Below are 18,339 nucleotides of genomic sequence, written 5' to 3'. Positions count from 1 at the left end.
AGCCTTCACTTTCTAAGACGTAAGCAAAGAGGCGGAATCACGCCGGAAATAACAGCGTCGGGACTATAGTATCACGATTATTCTTGTGTTTTATAGGTTAAGGACATGCAGTTTTGAATATTATATGGGATAATTTTGAAAATTTAAAGTAAAAACTTGGTTTTGATAATTAATCTACAGCACATTAAAAACATTATTCACGAAATGGATTTCACTATGGATTGTCCTGGCTAATAAACATCTCAGATAATTCACAGTTTACTGCAGGCGTAAACTTCGGAGACTCCTAGAAGTACTGAATATAATCTAAGCTAACATAGCTCGCTGTCGAGGTTGCATATGTCTTATTAATTTACTTTTTCCTCTTCCAAAATGAAACTGTAATTCCTTACTTGAAGTAGTTATTTTTGTTTAATTGCTAACACTTTCGAGGCGCAATTTCATTAGTTTAATTTTTAAGGTTCAAAGCATACTGTATATTCAGAATATTTCGGGACGTGAATGAAGACAAAAGGCTTTCCCTGGTTTTTACATATAGGAACACACAAAAATTTGCCACTTTGAGTTGTTTTTAAGAGTATTTAATGTACTAATACACTACGTAAATCCTCAATGTTTATATACCGGAAAACAAATGCACACGCAAAGCGCATCCCTCAAAGTGCACGTGCGCTATCTTTTGGTGTTAGTTCAGGATATCCCTATTTATGAAAAATATAAGACAAGTCAGAAAGTCAGGTTTCAATTGCAGCATGTCTTCCTAGAACAGTCACTTCATTGACAAGCTTACATGTAAATTAAATTTATCTTGCTGAGGTAGCAACTTTTTCCACTGCTGTATTGTGCCAGTTAGTCTTGATATGTAGTTCTAAAGTTATGAAATGATGCTATTGGTTACTTACTTCAACATTTTGCATATATCAATTTATGGCTATAGAATATTATTTGCATCCAAATGTTACTTATATTTATTGACTTTCAATTTATTTTCAGGGCACATACATTTACTTTGACTACGAGAAGTGGGGCCAAAGGAAGAAGGAAGGTTTTACGTTCGAATATAAGTACTTAGAAGATCGAGACCTGAACTGAACCGAAAATAAAAATCTGCCAGAGTGGGGTTTTCCGTTTGCTCCCCCTTGACGGAGACGTCCACAAGTGATATTGTATAGAACAATTTTTTTTTTTCTTCTTTTTGTCCTCTCACTTCTGGCTTGACAGGATTTGTATATCCCACCACAAGTCTCCAGGGGGAAGAGAGAAAAATACATTGTTTTTGGTACAGGTTATCATTTTTAAGAAATTTTTTGTTCATTAACTATACCGAGTATCCAGCTGGAACACCGCTTCCCGATGGTGCTAGGATGATCTCTCAAGTCGCTTGTGTGGTGTTGTGGGAGGGGAGAGACACCAAGTGAGTCAACGTGGCAGTGAGTTATTTGTGTACAAAGTGAAGAATAATGGTGTGTCTTGGCGAGAATCAATAGTCAGTGGTGCAGTCCTGTAGAGACATCAGATCATTGCCCCGTCACTTGTCACATTTCTCTGAGTAGAGGACTTGCACATCCTCTTTCTACAAAGAAGATTCTTACTGAGAAGTCAATGCAACGGCCGTTCAAGTTTGTGATTTATTTTCCTAAGATCTTGTGGTGGTGCAACTTAAAGGATTAAAATAGTATCACGTTTTCAAGGTGTAAAAAATACCAGTACAAATATTGGCTAGGATGAAGGAGAAGACAACGAGACAGACAGATACGCGAGTGGAGTGCCCACCTCACTTCTCCGTTCACCTGGCCTCTGCGTTCTATGCCGAGCATTCTGATGCCATTCATTCACGTGCAAAGTACTTGTTGTGTTAGTTTTCACTTTTGTAAAAAGTACATGAAAATGGTATAAAATAATTAATGATCTGTACAGAGCTATTTGTGTAGAATAATGAATAATAATAATTATCAAAGAAAAAAATATGGATTACATTTATTATTTTGCACGTTGAGCAGAATTGCTTGATGCTCTGTGGAATGCAGAGGCTGAGGTGTAGGTTCGGTGGGTGCCTGGTTGTGGTGGATTTTATTTTAAAAATAGCAGCTGAATGTTCAGGGAATTTCATAATTAATGCATACAGAACATTGTTGTTAAGAAAAAGAAAAGAATGAAAAAAAAAAAAATAGGTCTCTTCATACATCAAAACACTTCTAAGTGATTGTTAGTCAGGAATTACTTTGTAATAATGACCTGGGACCCAACCTGTTCATATTAAGAAAAATGAATTTATGCTTTGTCGGTTAGACAGCAATTAAGTTCTTGTGAAGAAACAACCATTCAGCGGACATTCTGTCATTGTTATATAGTGGTTTGTGAAGAATGTGGCTGTAAATGGTTGTTTCTATTTTAACTGTCAATTTAATTTCGTTTTGTCAAAAATGATGGAATTGGGTTCCTTTTAAATAGACTTTTTTACTTCTTTTTTCCTTGGTGCCAATTTGCCACACGCAGGAATAATATCCTCAGCTCTATGTGAGAAAAACAGGCAGGAGTATTGTAGATTGTATTCCACAGAGTCAAGCGATTGATGCATTTACACATTGTGTTCCCGTGTTTATTTTACTGTAGCTTATTCCGACCCCCAATTCCTTTAAGTCTTAAAGCCAGTATTACGGTACTGGAATCTAATGGCATTTATGTATACATATGACGCAGTATTGGGTACTATGAGGAGAGCTGTTGCTTCCCTTTCTGTGGGAAGGGGAAAGCTCAGATTGGCGAGCCAGTCTGATCAAGAGGCAATGTGCAATTTGCTCAATAATGGTTTCAGTAATCCCTCCCTTTTCCCTGGCTGTGCTTGATTGTCAGGGGTTCTGAAGCTAAGGATCCGAGCTGAAAACCGGATGGATCTTCTTTATGCTACATGATACAGTAAGCAGTACCGGTACGCAAGTTTTTAATCCGTAGTTACGAAGGTATTGTATATGCGACACTGTTAACACATTTCACATTATTTAGGAAACTGGTGTTACAGTTAGAAAACTGTTTTTCAAAATATAAGAAACTCAGAAAATGCTGTTTATGCTCTGTTGGGAAGGCATGAAACTAATTACAAAACATTTTAATTACACGAAATGTGTTGACAACTTGTATAACAAGATGTGAACACAGTGTGTTTAAAATATTAATTTTATTTCATTTGCTTTTCTTGTGTCATATTTTATAAAGAAGGAATATTTGTATGAAAAAAAAAATGGGTATCTCTAGTCGAGGGATCACAAATTCGTAATTATTGCTACTCCATTTTGAGTGATGTTTATATACTAGTGATATAGTTTCATGAGAAATGCAGCTATGATTTTGGTTGTATTGAAAAACATCATGAGACAATGGCTCTTTTTAAGTTATAAACTGAAATAGTTCACGAGAAACTGAGACACTGTGATAAGGTTAGCTGTAATATATGCTGTATATTGTTGTATTTCATGCAGACCCAAATGGGCTATAAAGTAGCAGTTTATTTTATATAAAGAACGCATTTCTTACACAACTAACCTGAAAGAAATATCCATGTATCTCAAACTACAATAACACATTATTGATTTTATGATAGATCATGTGCATTAGATATATCTAATTGAAGGAAGATGTTAATCTAATGTTAGGAACAATTTAAATTGCTGTAAACTGTACACACGCATTCTTACAATATTTAACTACTGGTGCCATTTGCTAATGTTAAAAAACGTTTTACAGGTACACACACATATACAGATAGATCAGGGGCGTATTTTGCGGGCTACCGGGGCTACCAGCGGTAGCCCAAGGAAATTACAAAAGAAAAAGTTTATAATATAACATAATGTAATAATTTTGTATTATTAGTTTTACCATAGTAATTAAAATTAAAGTAATTGTTAGATATATTTTGTGTAATAATAGGGTCAGCGGTAGCCCAAACCCTTTAACCAGTATACACCTCTGAGATAGATACCCTGAAATTTGATTTTTTTTTTTCCCCCTTTATTATTATTTTTTATTATTATGCATAACCATTGTCATTCAGAATTTAAATAATAGAAATAATTCCAGCTTTCATATTCCCCTCTATTCAGTTACCATCACCACTCTCAGAATGTTTTAGAATTTTACCTGGCTGAATGAATTTCATAATTACTCACTAAGTAAAAACATTCCTTTTACTTTATTTGGGATAATATAGTAAGATGAAATTAAATAAAAATCTTGAGATATAAAATAATACGAATCATAATTGTAAAGATTGTTGCATAGTTTTATTGTCATTTATAACCAAATTTTGTCGACATTACTCACAAAAATTCTTATATTTATTAGAAGATGAAAAGTTTGTAAACGCTAAATTTTGAAATTCTAAACACATTTTGTGGGAAGGGTTACACTTTTGTGAAAAAGTTGCTTATGTCATCAGAACTTTATTTCATCTCTCTCTTTTTTAATATTATTTACTTTCAAATATATAACATTAAGAATAAATGTGCAACTAGACAATATTTATTTTTATACTAGGACTGCTGTATAAGTTTTCATTCAGTTTTATGAAGTGGTTGACAGAGTATAGGCCTATTTCAATTTTCAGCTTATTTAATTTTGTTAACAGATATCAGTCCAAAATTTTGTATGTTGGTATATAATGTTCGAATAAAACAAAGAGAACTGAATCAGTTATGTACCATTGGACTGAAATAATTCCTGTAAATAATAATAATAATAATAATTATAATCATCATCCATGGCGTGACAGCCCATGAAGGGCCAAAGCCAACTGCTAGCTTCACATCGACATGACTTAGCAGAGGTGAACGATCATCCAACCAGTATGAGGGTAATATGTAATTAGCACAATGATCCCCCCAAGCTGCTATAACTGGTTTTTAATACTGGATCTTCCTGGCATGATATCTTAAGACAACACTACAGTGAGAGACTATGTACTGATAAATATCACAAAATCTAACTGAAATTTTGATATTTGTGAAAAAATTCTGTATTATCTCCTTCAAAGAATTTGTTTTAAATTAAATTATATGTTAAATTTCAAAATAAAATTAATTTTAAATAGACACAATCAAAAGGATATATGTACTGTATCTAATTAAATTGCAGCTTGAAACAATACAGTGTATTAAAGAAATTACCTTCATCTTTTGTTATATGTAATGTAAAAGCTAGTACTTTACATGAATGGCTTTTTCAGGTTTGTTGTTTCACTGACCAAAATTGTATCTCAGTTTAATGAGAGTTTGAGTCTGAAATCGGTATCTTCAAAAACTCTGTTACTATGATATAATGTAACATGTCACGGTTAAATCTCCCGAAATCTTCAATATAAGTACATAATCGGTAAAACTTGATTGTAATCTTATCTTGAAGATGGGTTTTGTTTTTACATAATGGTGTGACAAGGGTGTAAACATGATGATTCCATTTTTTTTATATGTATAAAACTTCCATATTTATAGGTCTCATCATATTTACCGACTTGTAAGGTTCAGTCACAATTTTGTATGCCTGTAAAAATTATTTTGTTGAGTTTCTTTAACATTACTGCTTGAGGCGCATGTGAGGTTCCGAGACAATATTGGTAGTTATTTAAAATGTGCATTTGTTTCATCGGCATAGACCAGGATCCAAAAAAGAAAAATGGTTTAGAAGCCCTGACAAAAATAAGGATAGCATGATCTCAGAACCACATACCTTATCCCCATAACATCATTTTTCACAGCATCCCTATTCACATATCGAAATTAAAAGTATTTGGTGGTTTATTTGCAATTGTTTTCAACCACAAGTCTTTCTCAAATTTTGACTGACTGTATTGAGAAATGTACATTAGAATTGTCTTATATAAATGTTTTTTTATTTGTTAATAACTGAAATTTCCTATTGAAAATATTAAAAATACTGATAATGCTACAATGTGCAAGTATTGAATTATATTTTAGTTTAAAGTCGGAGCACATACTGAAAATAAGGTCTTTCACCTTCAAGTTATCCTCATTACGTAATTTGACATGGACAAAATTAACTGTTAAAAGAGGTGGGGTCCCAGGCAGTTGACCCCATCTACATTTTGCGCATAAGACCTCAGTTGTTTACACAAAGATATCAATCATATATTTAAATTGGCCACCTAAATTTCCTTGTAAAAACTTTGGTTTGGTTTTTTTATTTCCTTTGAAAAGTTCAGTATGTGATGATACAGATCATGACATGTGCAAGTTTTGTTATGCTATGTTGTAACAGAATTACAACCCTCAGAGCATTCTAGTCCTGTGGAATCGTGTAACGTGTATGGTTGGTATCTTTGGAACATAGCTTATGCCACATGTTATAATTTTGAACAATGGCATTGCTCTTAGAGTGAATGTGACAGTTTGTGTTTCAGTGAGTGACTCAGAGGTGATGCATTCTGATGTTGGAACCTGCATTGCGTATAGTTGAACATTGTGATCCAGCCTGGCAAAAAATAGCTGTGATTTTTTCTCTTTACTGTGCCTGATTATTCAATAATGCTGAGGGAAACGACGAAAATTGTAAGATATCCACAACAAATTTGACGGGTATTGGAGATAGGGTTTTGATTTCATACACGATCATATTTTTCATTAGTTACGTCAGTCATTTTATAGTTGTACAGAGGTGTGAAAATTATTAGAATAATCTTAATTTTAAAGGTTTTTTAATAATTCCTTCACAAATATTAATTGAATTGATGAATATTGGTATATAATATTACTATACTGATGTAGGATATATTTACTACTAACAATGCCGGAAAGCATTGTTGTACATTGGTATTTTTCTTATTTTACAATTGTTACGGGAATTCAGGAATTATTATATTATGTTGGCGGAATTGGAAACATAAAAAATTAATTAAGAAATGCTTTAAACAAATTGTTCTTTGCGTTTACATTGTTGTGAAGGTTCAAATGAACGTATACATCTGTTTTGTGCATATAATTTTTTATGTTTCCAATTCCGCCAACATAATATAATAATTTCTGAATTCCCATAACAATTGTAAAATAAGAAAAATACCAATGTACAACAATGCTTTCCGGCATTGTTAGTAGTAAATATATCCTACATCAGTATAGTAATATATACCAATATTCATCAATTCAATTAATATTTGTGAAGGAACTATTAAAAAACCTTTAAAATTAAGATTATTCTAATAATTTTCACACCTCTGTAGTTTGATGAAGTTTTCATACATCAGTGAAAACCCATTTCAAACTACGCTGCTCATATATTTCTACCCCTATCTCCCGTAAAGTTTAGTTAAGGAAAGTATTACCATTATCATCATTGTTGAAGCAAGCATCAGTGAAATGCTGAAATACTTTTTTTCACATTATAGATTTAATGGAAATTAAGAGGTTGTAACTCTGCAAAGACCGCATTTCTATAGTACTTAGACTCGCGCAAAAATAATTGTGGATATTTTAAATATTTTGTAAAGTTGTATTGCCCAGGTGTGAAGAATTATTATAGGTTACAGTCTCGTGCCAAGGAAGAAAAATAATGATAACTCCTAGGATCATGAAGATTGTGTGATATTGTAATTCCAAAGACCTCGTGGAGCAGTGTCATTGTTTCGTGAAACATTTGTAATGGTGTTATCCAGTGCTGAAGAAATTAGGGTTACTTTGGTCTTATACAGTCAATAACCTTCAGTGCAGTTGAGAGATCTGAGCAGAGAACAAGAAATGGTAACCTGAGACAAAATACAATGATTTTTGTCAGTGTATCAAAGGCTTTCATTTCAATACTAAAGGCCATTTCCATCAACTCCCTCCTGTTATTTTTTTTCTGTCTCTCTTTTTTTCGGATCCAGGCATGGGGCTAGTAGAAATTACATCAAAATTGTATCTATTATAAGTTTCTCTACAAGATTGAAGACATCAAGGTGTAATTCTGTTATGAACTTTAGTAGAGTGCTCAGTAGTTTCATATACAGAGTGATTCATAAATACCTGTACAAATTTTGTGGGTGTAATGTAGAGGTTTTACTGGAAGCAAGTAAAGAGATAGGTTTGGAAGTAAATCCCAAAAAGACAAAGTATATGATTATGTCTCGTGACCAGAATATTGTACGAAATGGAAATATAAAAATTGGAAATTTATCTTTTGAAGAGGTGGAGAAGTTCAAATATCTTGAAGCAACAGTAACAAATATAAATGATACTCGGGAGGAAATTAAACACAGAATAAATATGGGAAATGCCTGTTATTATTCGGTTGAGAAGCTTTTATCATCCAGTCTGCTGTCAAAAAATGTGAAAGTTAGAATTTATAAAACAGTTATATTACCGGTTGTTCTTTATGGTTGTGAAACTTGGACTCTCACTTTGAGAGAGGAACATAGGTTAAGGGTGTTTGAGAATAAGGTGCTTAGGAAAATATTTGGGCCTAAGCGAGATGAAGTTACAGGAGAATGGAGAAAGTTACACAACGCAGAGCTGCACACATTGTATTCTTCACCTGACATAATTAGGAACATTAAATCCAGATGTTTGAGATGGGCAGGGCATGTAGCACGTATGGGCGACTCCAGAAATGCATATAGAGTGTTAGTTGGGAGGCCGGAGGGAAAAAGACCTTTAGGGAGGCCGAGACGTAGATGGGAAGATAATATTAAAATGGATTTGAGGGAGGTGGGATATGATGATAGAGACTGGATTAATCTTGCTCAGGATAGGGATCAATGGCGGGCTTATGTGAGGGCGGCAATGAACCTCCGGGTTCCTTAAAAGCCAGTAAGTAAGTAATGTAGAGGTAAAAATAAAACTAAAATATTCCGTACAACTTTTCCCGCAAACCCTTACTTTCACAGTTATGATGCAAAATGTCCTACCTTCCTAGGTTTCAAAAACATGACCAATAAACCCTTTGGATGTTTCTTGTTCACCTACATAGCGATTGCATTAGATGTTTGTTATTCATACATCCCACTACAGTTGATTCCGACCTGATAGGACTTTGTTTACTGTATGTAGGTATGAACTGGCCTTGAAATTTTACAGACCACGTTCAACTCATTCCAAACAGTTTCATAGTCATTTTGATTTCACTGCTGTAATTCTGCTATGTTCGGAATTTGAGTGCCATAAACGAGGCCTTTAGACAACCCCAAAAGTAGAAGTCCGGTCGGTTAGCACATCTGGCCGCAGAACCAGGTGGCCCGGCTTCAATTCCCGGCAGGGGCAAGTTACCTGGTTGAGGTTTTTTCCGGGGTTTTCCCTCAACCCAATATGAGCAAATGCTGGGTAACTTTCGGTGCTGGACCGCGGATTCATTTCACTGGCATTATCACCTTCATCTCATTCAGATGCTAAATAACCTAAGCTGTTGATAAAGCGTCGTAAAATAACCTACTAAAATAAAAATATAAGTCCAGTGATCTGGCTGGCCAAACAATTGATATTGCATTATCTATCGTACTGTACACAACTGAAGCCTACCGAACTAAATACAAAATGAATGTGTACTTACAAGACGTAGTACAGTAGGAACTGCAACAGCACCATATAACTAAGCGTGCCTACATACAGTAAACAAAGTCCTATTAGATCGGAATCAACTGTAGTGGGATGTACAAATAACAAACCTCTACGGCAGTCACTATGTAGGTGAACGTGACACATCCGAAGGCTTTACTGGTCCATGTTTTTTATGTCTAGCAAAGTCAGACATGTATCATAACTAGGGCTAGGATTTTGATGTCCTATAAATCATGAAAAAATGTCCTAAAAACAATGCATTTGTGACCTAAAAGCCTTTAAAAAAAATGCCCTTAAAAATGCCCTAAAAATTGATCTTACATAATTGGCTTAGTAGGAAAAGAGGTTTTGTACTACTTAATATTTAGACTAGTAATTAAATTAAATTCTAGTACCGGTACCAACTTTTAAGTTTATTTAATTTTACATATTTTTTTCTAAGTAGTACACTTTAATTATTTTACCTGATGGTAGTTTCCATGTAGCCCATCACAAGGCCACTCTTATCCGGAATTAGCAAGTATAGAGGAGTCTATATTGAAGGGGTTGTTGGACTGATCCATTACATGGGGTGTACTACGTTAAAATGGCAATATTTGTGTAGAAAAATGATTAAAATATTATACAAAATAATGGGTATTAGCCAGCGGCGTACCTCGGTCGGTTAAGGCGCTTGCCTGCCGATCCGGAGTTGCGCTCGAGCACGGGTTCGAGTCCCGCTTGGGCTGATTATCTGGTTTGGTTTTTTCCGAGATTTTTCCCAACCGTAAGGCAAATGTCAGGCGAATCCTCAGCCTCATCTCACCAAATATATCACTATCACCAATTCCATCGACGCTAAATAACCTCGTGGTTGGTACAGCGTCGTTAAATAACCAAGTAAAAAATAAAGGGTCTTAATGCACAAAATATGTAGACCAAATATCAAAGGAAATAAACATTATTTTATATATTTATAATGGGGATTTGTGGCCAAAATTAAATGAAAATGCCTAAAAAATGACCGAATAACACAAAAGATGCTCTTATGAGTTGAATCAGGCAAAAAATGCCCTAACAAATATGTCTTAAAACACTCAGTTTATCACATAACATATAAATACTAAAGCGGCTATGTTTCTGGCTTACTAGAAAAAAGATGCAATTTCATCAAAATCCTAGCCCTAATCATAACTCTGAAAATAAGGATTTGCGGAAAAAGTTGTGTAGAACATTATAGTCTCAGTTTTACCTCTACAGTACACACTCAAAATTCGTACAGGTACTTACAAATCACCCTGTACTACATTTCACCCTCCATCGGGTTTCCTGTTGCCCAGCAATCTTGTGTAAGTACATTTTATTTAAAATAGGAGTGTATAATGGGAATGTTCAGCCATTCCTCAATTCTACCTTGAATTTATTCCTTATTTATAATAGGAAATATGAAAAAGTGAATTTATATCAACCCTTTAGATCCTGGGATACTTCTCAGCCAACAAACAATTAGCTGCACATGTGTTTTGGCTACAGATATACGACTCCTGAAAAATAATTGTTACACACCCTGTTAAATGTGTCTCAGTGAAATGTACAGCAAAGTATGTATAGGCCAGTTTCTATCTGTTGCTTTTCCAAAGGAGCTAAAGCAAGGAGATGTACTATCACCTTTACTTTTTAACTTTGCTCTAGAGAATGCCATTAGGAAAGTTCAGGATAACAGAGAGGATTTAGAACTGAACGGGTTACATCAGCTGTTTATGTGAATGACTTAAATATGTTGGGAGAAAATCCACGAAAACACGGAAATTTTACTTGAAGCAAGTAAAGAAATAGGTTTGAAAGTAAGTTCCGAAAAGACAAAGTATATGATTATGTCTCGTGATCAGAATATTGTACGAAATGGAAATATAAAAATTGGAGATTTATTCTTTGAAAAGGTGGAAAACTTCAAATATCTTGGAGCAACAGTAACAAATATAAATGGCACTTGGGAGGAAATTAAACACAAAATAAGTATGGGAAATGCTTGTTATTATTCGGTTGAGAAGCTTTTATCATCCAGTCTGCTGTCAAAAAATCTTAAAGTTAGAATTTATAAAACAGTTATATTACCGGTTGTTCTGTATGGTTGTGAAACTTGGACTCTCACTTTGAAAGGGGAACAGAGATTAAGGGTGTTTGAGAATAAGGTTCTTAAGAAAATATTTGGGGCTAAGAGGGATAAAGTTACAGGAGAATGGAGAAAGTTACACAACGCATAACTGCACACATTGTATTCTTCACCTGACATAATTAGGAATAATAAATTCAGACGTTTGAGATGGGCAGGGCATGTAGCACGTATGGGCGAATCCAGAAATACATATAGAATGTTAGTTGGGAGGCCGGAAGGAATAAGACAAAAGATTCCGAAAAACTTCAGTAGGAGAGACATTTCTTCTGTATGATTAATTTCAAGAAACATGATATGAGGAGTGGAGGAATACTGATTTTTGGTACAAGAGAAAATATTAGACTTCTTATGAGAAGCTCAATTTACAGTAGAATCCAGTCTGAAGGATAACAGGAAGAGCATAACGACCAGGAAAATCGAGACATGTGCCACTGCGTTATACCCCCAACAGATGTAGAATACCAATTCACTCTTCTCATGGACAATGCCCCTGAAGAATTCTTATCTGTAGCAGAATACTTTGATGTTAATTGTGTTCAAGGCCAGCCACCAAACTATCCACCTGATATGTGGAATTATGAGACTGCTTCAGCGATTGGCATAAACAATCTTACTGAAGATTGGCACAATAAGATACAAAATCATCCCAGCTTTTACCAATTCGATATTGAGCTCTAGAAGGAACCAGAGGATACCGAGACAATGCCAAATCAACTAGAACTTGGACAGGGATACGAAAACTTCGAAGTCTTTAGCAGGAAGCAATTGAAGTATGCATATTAACATTGTATCCAGATATGAAAAATTCAAGGATAATGACGATATATTAAAATGGCTACAACTTCTCATTTTGTAGTTGGGAGATTAATAAATTTGGGGAAAGTGCCCTCCAACGATTTTTGTGCATACTGTTGAGACTTGAGAGATGGTACATGGCAGGAGAGGACTTTGTAGGAGTTTCGTTTAGATTGATCAGCTACCAAAACAGATGAAATATACTGTTTTAGGCATTTGTCTGTTGTAACATAGAAAAACAATACAGCATAAAATTATTAATTTTTATTAAAAACACTGTAAATAAAGAAACGGTACCTTATCATTGCAGCAGTAAAAACAGTAATTCATCTCCAGGGCCATACAGCCTGTTATTTCCTCTTTATAGTGAAAATAATGACCCACCATCATCAGGCATAAACAAGCAGCAGGTAATGTGTGCACCAGTATGTTCTCTCCCTGGTCACTCTACAGGCACAACCCACTGTAGGCACTGCAGTGAGTATGAAACTTTACCACATGTGCTTGGGAGTTGCCCACAGGGAGAAGTACTCAGAATAAAACGTCACAACATCATACGTTCTATGATCGCAGATGCACTTCGATCCAAAAATCTAGACGTTCACGAGGAAGTTCATTCTATTGCTGATGGTGGAAGCAAACGTAGGATCGATATCATAGCTATAAATAAAAATAAGCAGACAGCCGAAATAATTGATCCTCCGACCATCTCAAGCGTCTGAAGTGAACGAAGAGAAAAAAAAAATCTACGAGCCCACGATTCAGTACCTATCGGCGAAATACAACGTAGAAAAAAAATCACAGTTACCGGTCTCTTCTTCGGAGCGAGAGGCACCATTCCGAAAGCCCTTTGTAAAGTGGAGGGAAAAATACAAGCTGACGAGAGATCTTCAAGATGGCATCGTCACCACCATAATAAAATTTTCTGTAGCGATATTTCGTCTGCATCTTTATGGTGTACATTCAATTTAAATTATATTTGGTTCTATTTTTTTTTTTCATATGTCTCAATCAATTTTGTCTGAAACTTGTTTATATAATTTTTCATTTTAAATTTTATTGTGAGCTATTCTGTGTTGCAGGGCAAACCCAAAATATTGGGTCAGACCGATAAATTAAAATATAAACACAAGATGACACATTCAGTCCTTATGGGAAGAAGGTAATTCTCTTTGCTCCAAATCGAACTTACCTGGGTTTAGCAGCGAAATAACAATATAAATATAAAAATTTCATGAATGTACATTCAGAAGGTCATGGTTTTCCCCTTTGTATATTCATCACTGTACATTGATTTGATACTGTTTGCAGAGCTCTGCCGAATTTTCATCCCCACTCCATAACTACACTCATGAAGATAATGTTTTGGTTCTAAGCATTGTAGTATCCATGCTGTGGAGTAACTGTTAGCATGTCTGACCATGAAACGAGTGAACCTGGGTTCAAATCCTGCTTGGGACAAGTTTCCTGGTTGAGGGTTTTCCCTCACATTAAGAGCAAATGCTGGGTAACTTTCGGTGCTGGGCCCTGGATTCATCTCGCTAGCATTATCACCATCTCACTCAAATGCGAGATAACCATAGCAGTTGATAAAATGTCGTAAAATAACCAACTAAAAAAATCCATACTAGAAAGCTGTTTAGATGTCCAGCTGTAGTAATTACAGAGAGAGAGAATTAAGGTTGTGGAATACCCAGAGATTAAGGAAATAGAATGTCAATTCCTGTAACAAAATATCTTATTCTTAAACTACTTATTTCATCTCGATAAGTTTATCATATTTTTAATTATTCATTTGAACTTAATGTTTTTCAACACTGATAGTTTTGTTCTATTTATTATTTTACATATTTTTATTCAACTACATGTAACCATTTTAACGAATATTCCATTTAACCATTTTCATAGCTTTTATCCTTGCTAATTTTTTCCATTTTTAGCTGTAACAAGTCGGACTGGACTATTCAGATCTTCAGATGTTACCTTCGTGACAGAGATTTGCAGGTAGGCTATGAGTAAATGCTTAGTTCTTTGCATATAGTTTTACTGGTCTTAACTTATTAGAAATTCATGTCATTTTAAGCATGGAAGTAACCTTTTTTATGTTAAGGGACAATAGGACTGAGTTTTTGGCCAAAATATCTAATTGTTTTTATAAATAAATTGTTACCTTATACATTTTATAAAATTCTGTCCTATATTTAGTCCCTGCCTGATGTTTTTAAAGGCCTAGCAGCCATTTTTTTTAATTTTATGGGCTGGTCTTTTAAACCTACCTCACTCACAGAGCACAATTTGGGTCTTATAGAATTCCTGTTTTATTTCAATGTTTTCCTAAATTTCCTACATCGAACTTGCTTGGAGCTTGGGGGATGGGATGATGATACATCATTTTTTGTCTTTGGTCTTGTTCCACAGCTCCTGTTTGACTACATCTTTATATTTCTGTATTATTAATTTTATGGATGTGAAGGGTACTGTCGGTGACTCTGGAGAAGACGAGAGCGGACTGAGGGGGAAGAGATGTGAACAGATAACGTACGACAACACGTCAATATTTGTACTGCAGTAAGCGGAAACATTAGGTCTCCTTCTGTTCAACTTAGCTTTAATTTCCATTCGCATTGTTACTCATGTATTTTGAAGAGGTGGAGAAGTTCAAATATCTGGGAGCAACAGTAACAAATATAAATGATACTCGGGAGGAAATTAAACACAGAATAAATATTGGAAATGCCTGTTATTATTCGGTTGAGAAACTTTTATCATCCAGTCTGCTGTCGAAAAATCTGAAAGTTAGAATTTATAAAACTGTTATATTACCGGTTGTTCTTTATGGTTGTGAAACTTGGACTCTCACTTTGAGAGAGGAACAGAGACTACAGGTGTTTGAGAATAAGATTCTTAGGAAAATATTTGGGGCTAAGAGGGATGAAGTTACAGAAGAATGGAGAAAGTTACACAACACAGAACTGCACACATTGTATTCTTCACCTGACATAATTAGGAACATTAAATCCAGACGTTTGAGATGGGCAGGGCATGTAGCACGTATGGGCGAATCCAGAAATGCACATAGAGTGTTAGTTGGAAGGTCGGAGGGAAAAAGACCTTTAGGGAGGCCGAGACGTAGATGGGAAGATAATATTAAAATGGATTTGAGGGAGGTGGGATATGATGATAGAGAATGGATTATTTTGCTCAGGATAGGGACCAATGGCGGGCTTATGTGAGGGTGGCAATGAACCTCCGGGTTCCTTAAAAGCCAGTAAGTAAGTGAGTATTGTTACTCATGTTTCCTGCACGAGTAATAACCTGGCTACTGGGATGCTTATCTGAGCGATGTTTATAATAATCAGCAGCAATAGTCAAGAAGGACACATTCTTTCCCCTCGTCTTCTCCTGAGTAACGGACAGTAGTTGGTTTTGTTTTGAATTACATTGCAGCTTTTTTTGCAAGCATTTCCACAGACTCATTACCAATAATTCCACAGAGTCCAGGTATCCACTGTAGATAAATGTGTTTTTGTAGTTTCTCTAGGGGCTGGATAATTTGCTGATATCCTTTAATTTGAATTCATTTCGCAAGAGATTAATATTTTAATTTCTGCCATTGAGTTGGATAAGATCACGGCTTTTTTTAACTTTTTATTCCGTAGAGGAGTTGGGGTGAAGCAGCCTGCCTCCACATGGTGCCCCTTGGACTATAGACTTGGACTGCAATGAAATGACAATGGTTCCTAAGAATTTTACTTCAGGAGGTAAAACAGGTCTTTATTCGGGTCCCTGGGTGGGGACATAACAGGAAATAGTAATATGCGTTACAAGAGCAGTATGTTGAAGTTTTCATGTTCGAGGAAAAGTTTGAAAAAGCAAAACGTAGTTGAGCTTTTTTAATTTTCGAGAATTGAAAAAAAACATACTGCTCGTGTATTGTACATTATTTTGTGCGAAGATCGTTTATTACATACCTGAAAGAAGAATTTCTAATTAGTTGCAATGAAATCTCCATCTTGGTTTCTGTTCAGTGACGGCAAATTTGCAAAACAAAAATATCTATCTTCAACATTGTTGCTTTAAAATGTTTTCTGTGTTTACTATACTCCAGCAGGCCGTGATATACGTCTATCTTTTTTTTCCCCCAGTCTATGGAATCTTGTTGATTTTTTCACGGCTTCCTTAATGTTACTTGCATCACGAATGCAGTAACTTTATTGGAGTAGTAGAGTTTACTTAATTTTTGCAAATATTTAAAAACAATAATTAACAGTGCAATTTAGGTGAAATTGCAGTGGTAAGTTTCCAATTTATAATTATTACTATATTGAACGTCTCTAAAAATAATATGTTAAAAGCCTAAAGCAGTAAAATCAATATGTCACTTAAGCGGTAAGAAGAGGGAAATTGTTATGTGTGTTAGGTTGGGAATACTGAATGTGGAATTTCAGACTTTCCGCAGATTGGTTTTGTGCGGAAACCGAGCAAATACGCACGATCTCGCACAAACGTAATTTCACTGTCAAAAGAAACACCAGTGGAATGCAGGAAAACTGTCATAAAAAAATGAATTATACAAATCATACTGTAACCAAATTATTTATTTGTCTACCAACTAAAAATCGAGGAAGCAGATTAAACGTGTTAAAACTTATACAAAAAATTCCTATGAAGACCGGTCCCAAGTATTGATGTTTCATCAGCTTAATGTTGGTAGTGTGAAGCACCTAGTCTGAGGAAGCTAAACGGTAAGGAGTGGAGTGGAACTGGTCTGCGTAGGGAAGCATGCACAGACCTGTTCATATGCCAGTGTACGACTGCTCGCTGCCCGCGAACAGATTGAGTTAGGTAGAGGTTGAAGTGGGAACGGTCTGCATACGAACTCTCTGTACTTATCTTATAGACATACTTATTACATGTCAGAGTTTAACATAATAGGAATACCGGTAAGCACATATTTAGGTTCATTCAATAAAGAAATGTATAAAGCATTAAGTATAAGGCAATAGAACGTAACGTAATTTTATCATATTGGGAAGACCCAATACTTTATGTATTAAATACAAATCTGTAACTGGAATAGAAAACAGGAGACACTGTCATGTTCGTGTTACCAGAAACGATTACATATTCAACTATATAATGAACCTATTTTGCAGTTACAATGGCATAAGGTTCAAATACACTTGAAATAAGGAAGTAAATAGCAGAGGAATAATGAATATGACTACTGATGAAGGGTTCACAGAAAGAAATGCTAAGTCACTTTTCTTAAATTTCTCAGGGGAGCATTTCTTAACTTCAATACACTCACGACGTTACGAATTTACATCTCATTTATTTTGTTACAATGTTACAAAGCAGGCAAAAAAATAGTTTACTTTATGAGGTAGTAGTTGTTGTTTAGTCAACTGTCCGAAGACAGGTCTGAACCTCTTAAGTGATACCAACATGATGGCACCACTTATAAGCCAGGAGATAATGGGGTAGGGGGGCCAGTTCCTTTCCCCCCTCCATTGCATACATCACCGATTAGCAAGGTACATGTTATACAAGCGTTTCTCAAACTTTTGAAATGACCACTTTTTAAAGTCAGAACAGTTCCACGGACCATCTTACTCTTGTTCACTTCAAAAGCAAATTTATCATTTTTGTAGCATATTTTAATACGAATATACTTATATTTTTAAATTGAATTAAAGTTCGGTACTTTGGCCCTCTGTTACAGGTGCAGGGAAAAGATGGCGAGAAACACCACGTGTATAGTGCTTTAAATCCGTCTTTTGTTGATGAGAGTAGAGTGGGAAGTCGATAGACTGATAGGGTAATAAATTTCATAAAATGTCAGTACTGCGA

The 18,339-nt window shown here is 35.1% G+C and overlaps 1 protein-coding gene across 3 annotated transcripts in view; it reads left to right on the top strand.

Annotated features, from left to right (window-relative positions):
- Nucleotides 1–7,788, top strand: part of Not3 (CCR4-associated factor Not3) — a 62,796-nt gene extending 55,008 nt beyond the window's left edge. For all 3 annotated transcript variants that reach the window (XM_069838909.1, XM_069838908.1, XM_069838907.1), the window contains one exon: nt 994–7,788. In XM_069838909.1, coding sequence (XP_069695010.1) covers nt 994–1,092 — 99 coding nt within the window. In that variant the 3' untranslated portion in view covers nt 1,093–7,788. The remainder of the gene's footprint in view (nt 1–993) is intronic.
- The last annotated feature ends 10,551 nt before the right edge of the window (nt 7,789–18,339 follow it).

Source organism: Periplaneta americana, chromosome 11, assembly GCF_040183065.1.
Source record: "Periplaneta americana isolate PAMFEO1 chromosome 11, P.americana_PAMFEO1_priV1, whole genome shotgun sequence".
Classification (NCBI taxonomy): domain Eukaryota; kingdom Metazoa; phylum Arthropoda; class Insecta; order Blattodea; family Blattidae; genus Periplaneta; species Periplaneta americana.
Note: the sequence above shows the minus strand (reverse complement) of the source record. Positions and strands in the feature narration are given on the sequence as shown.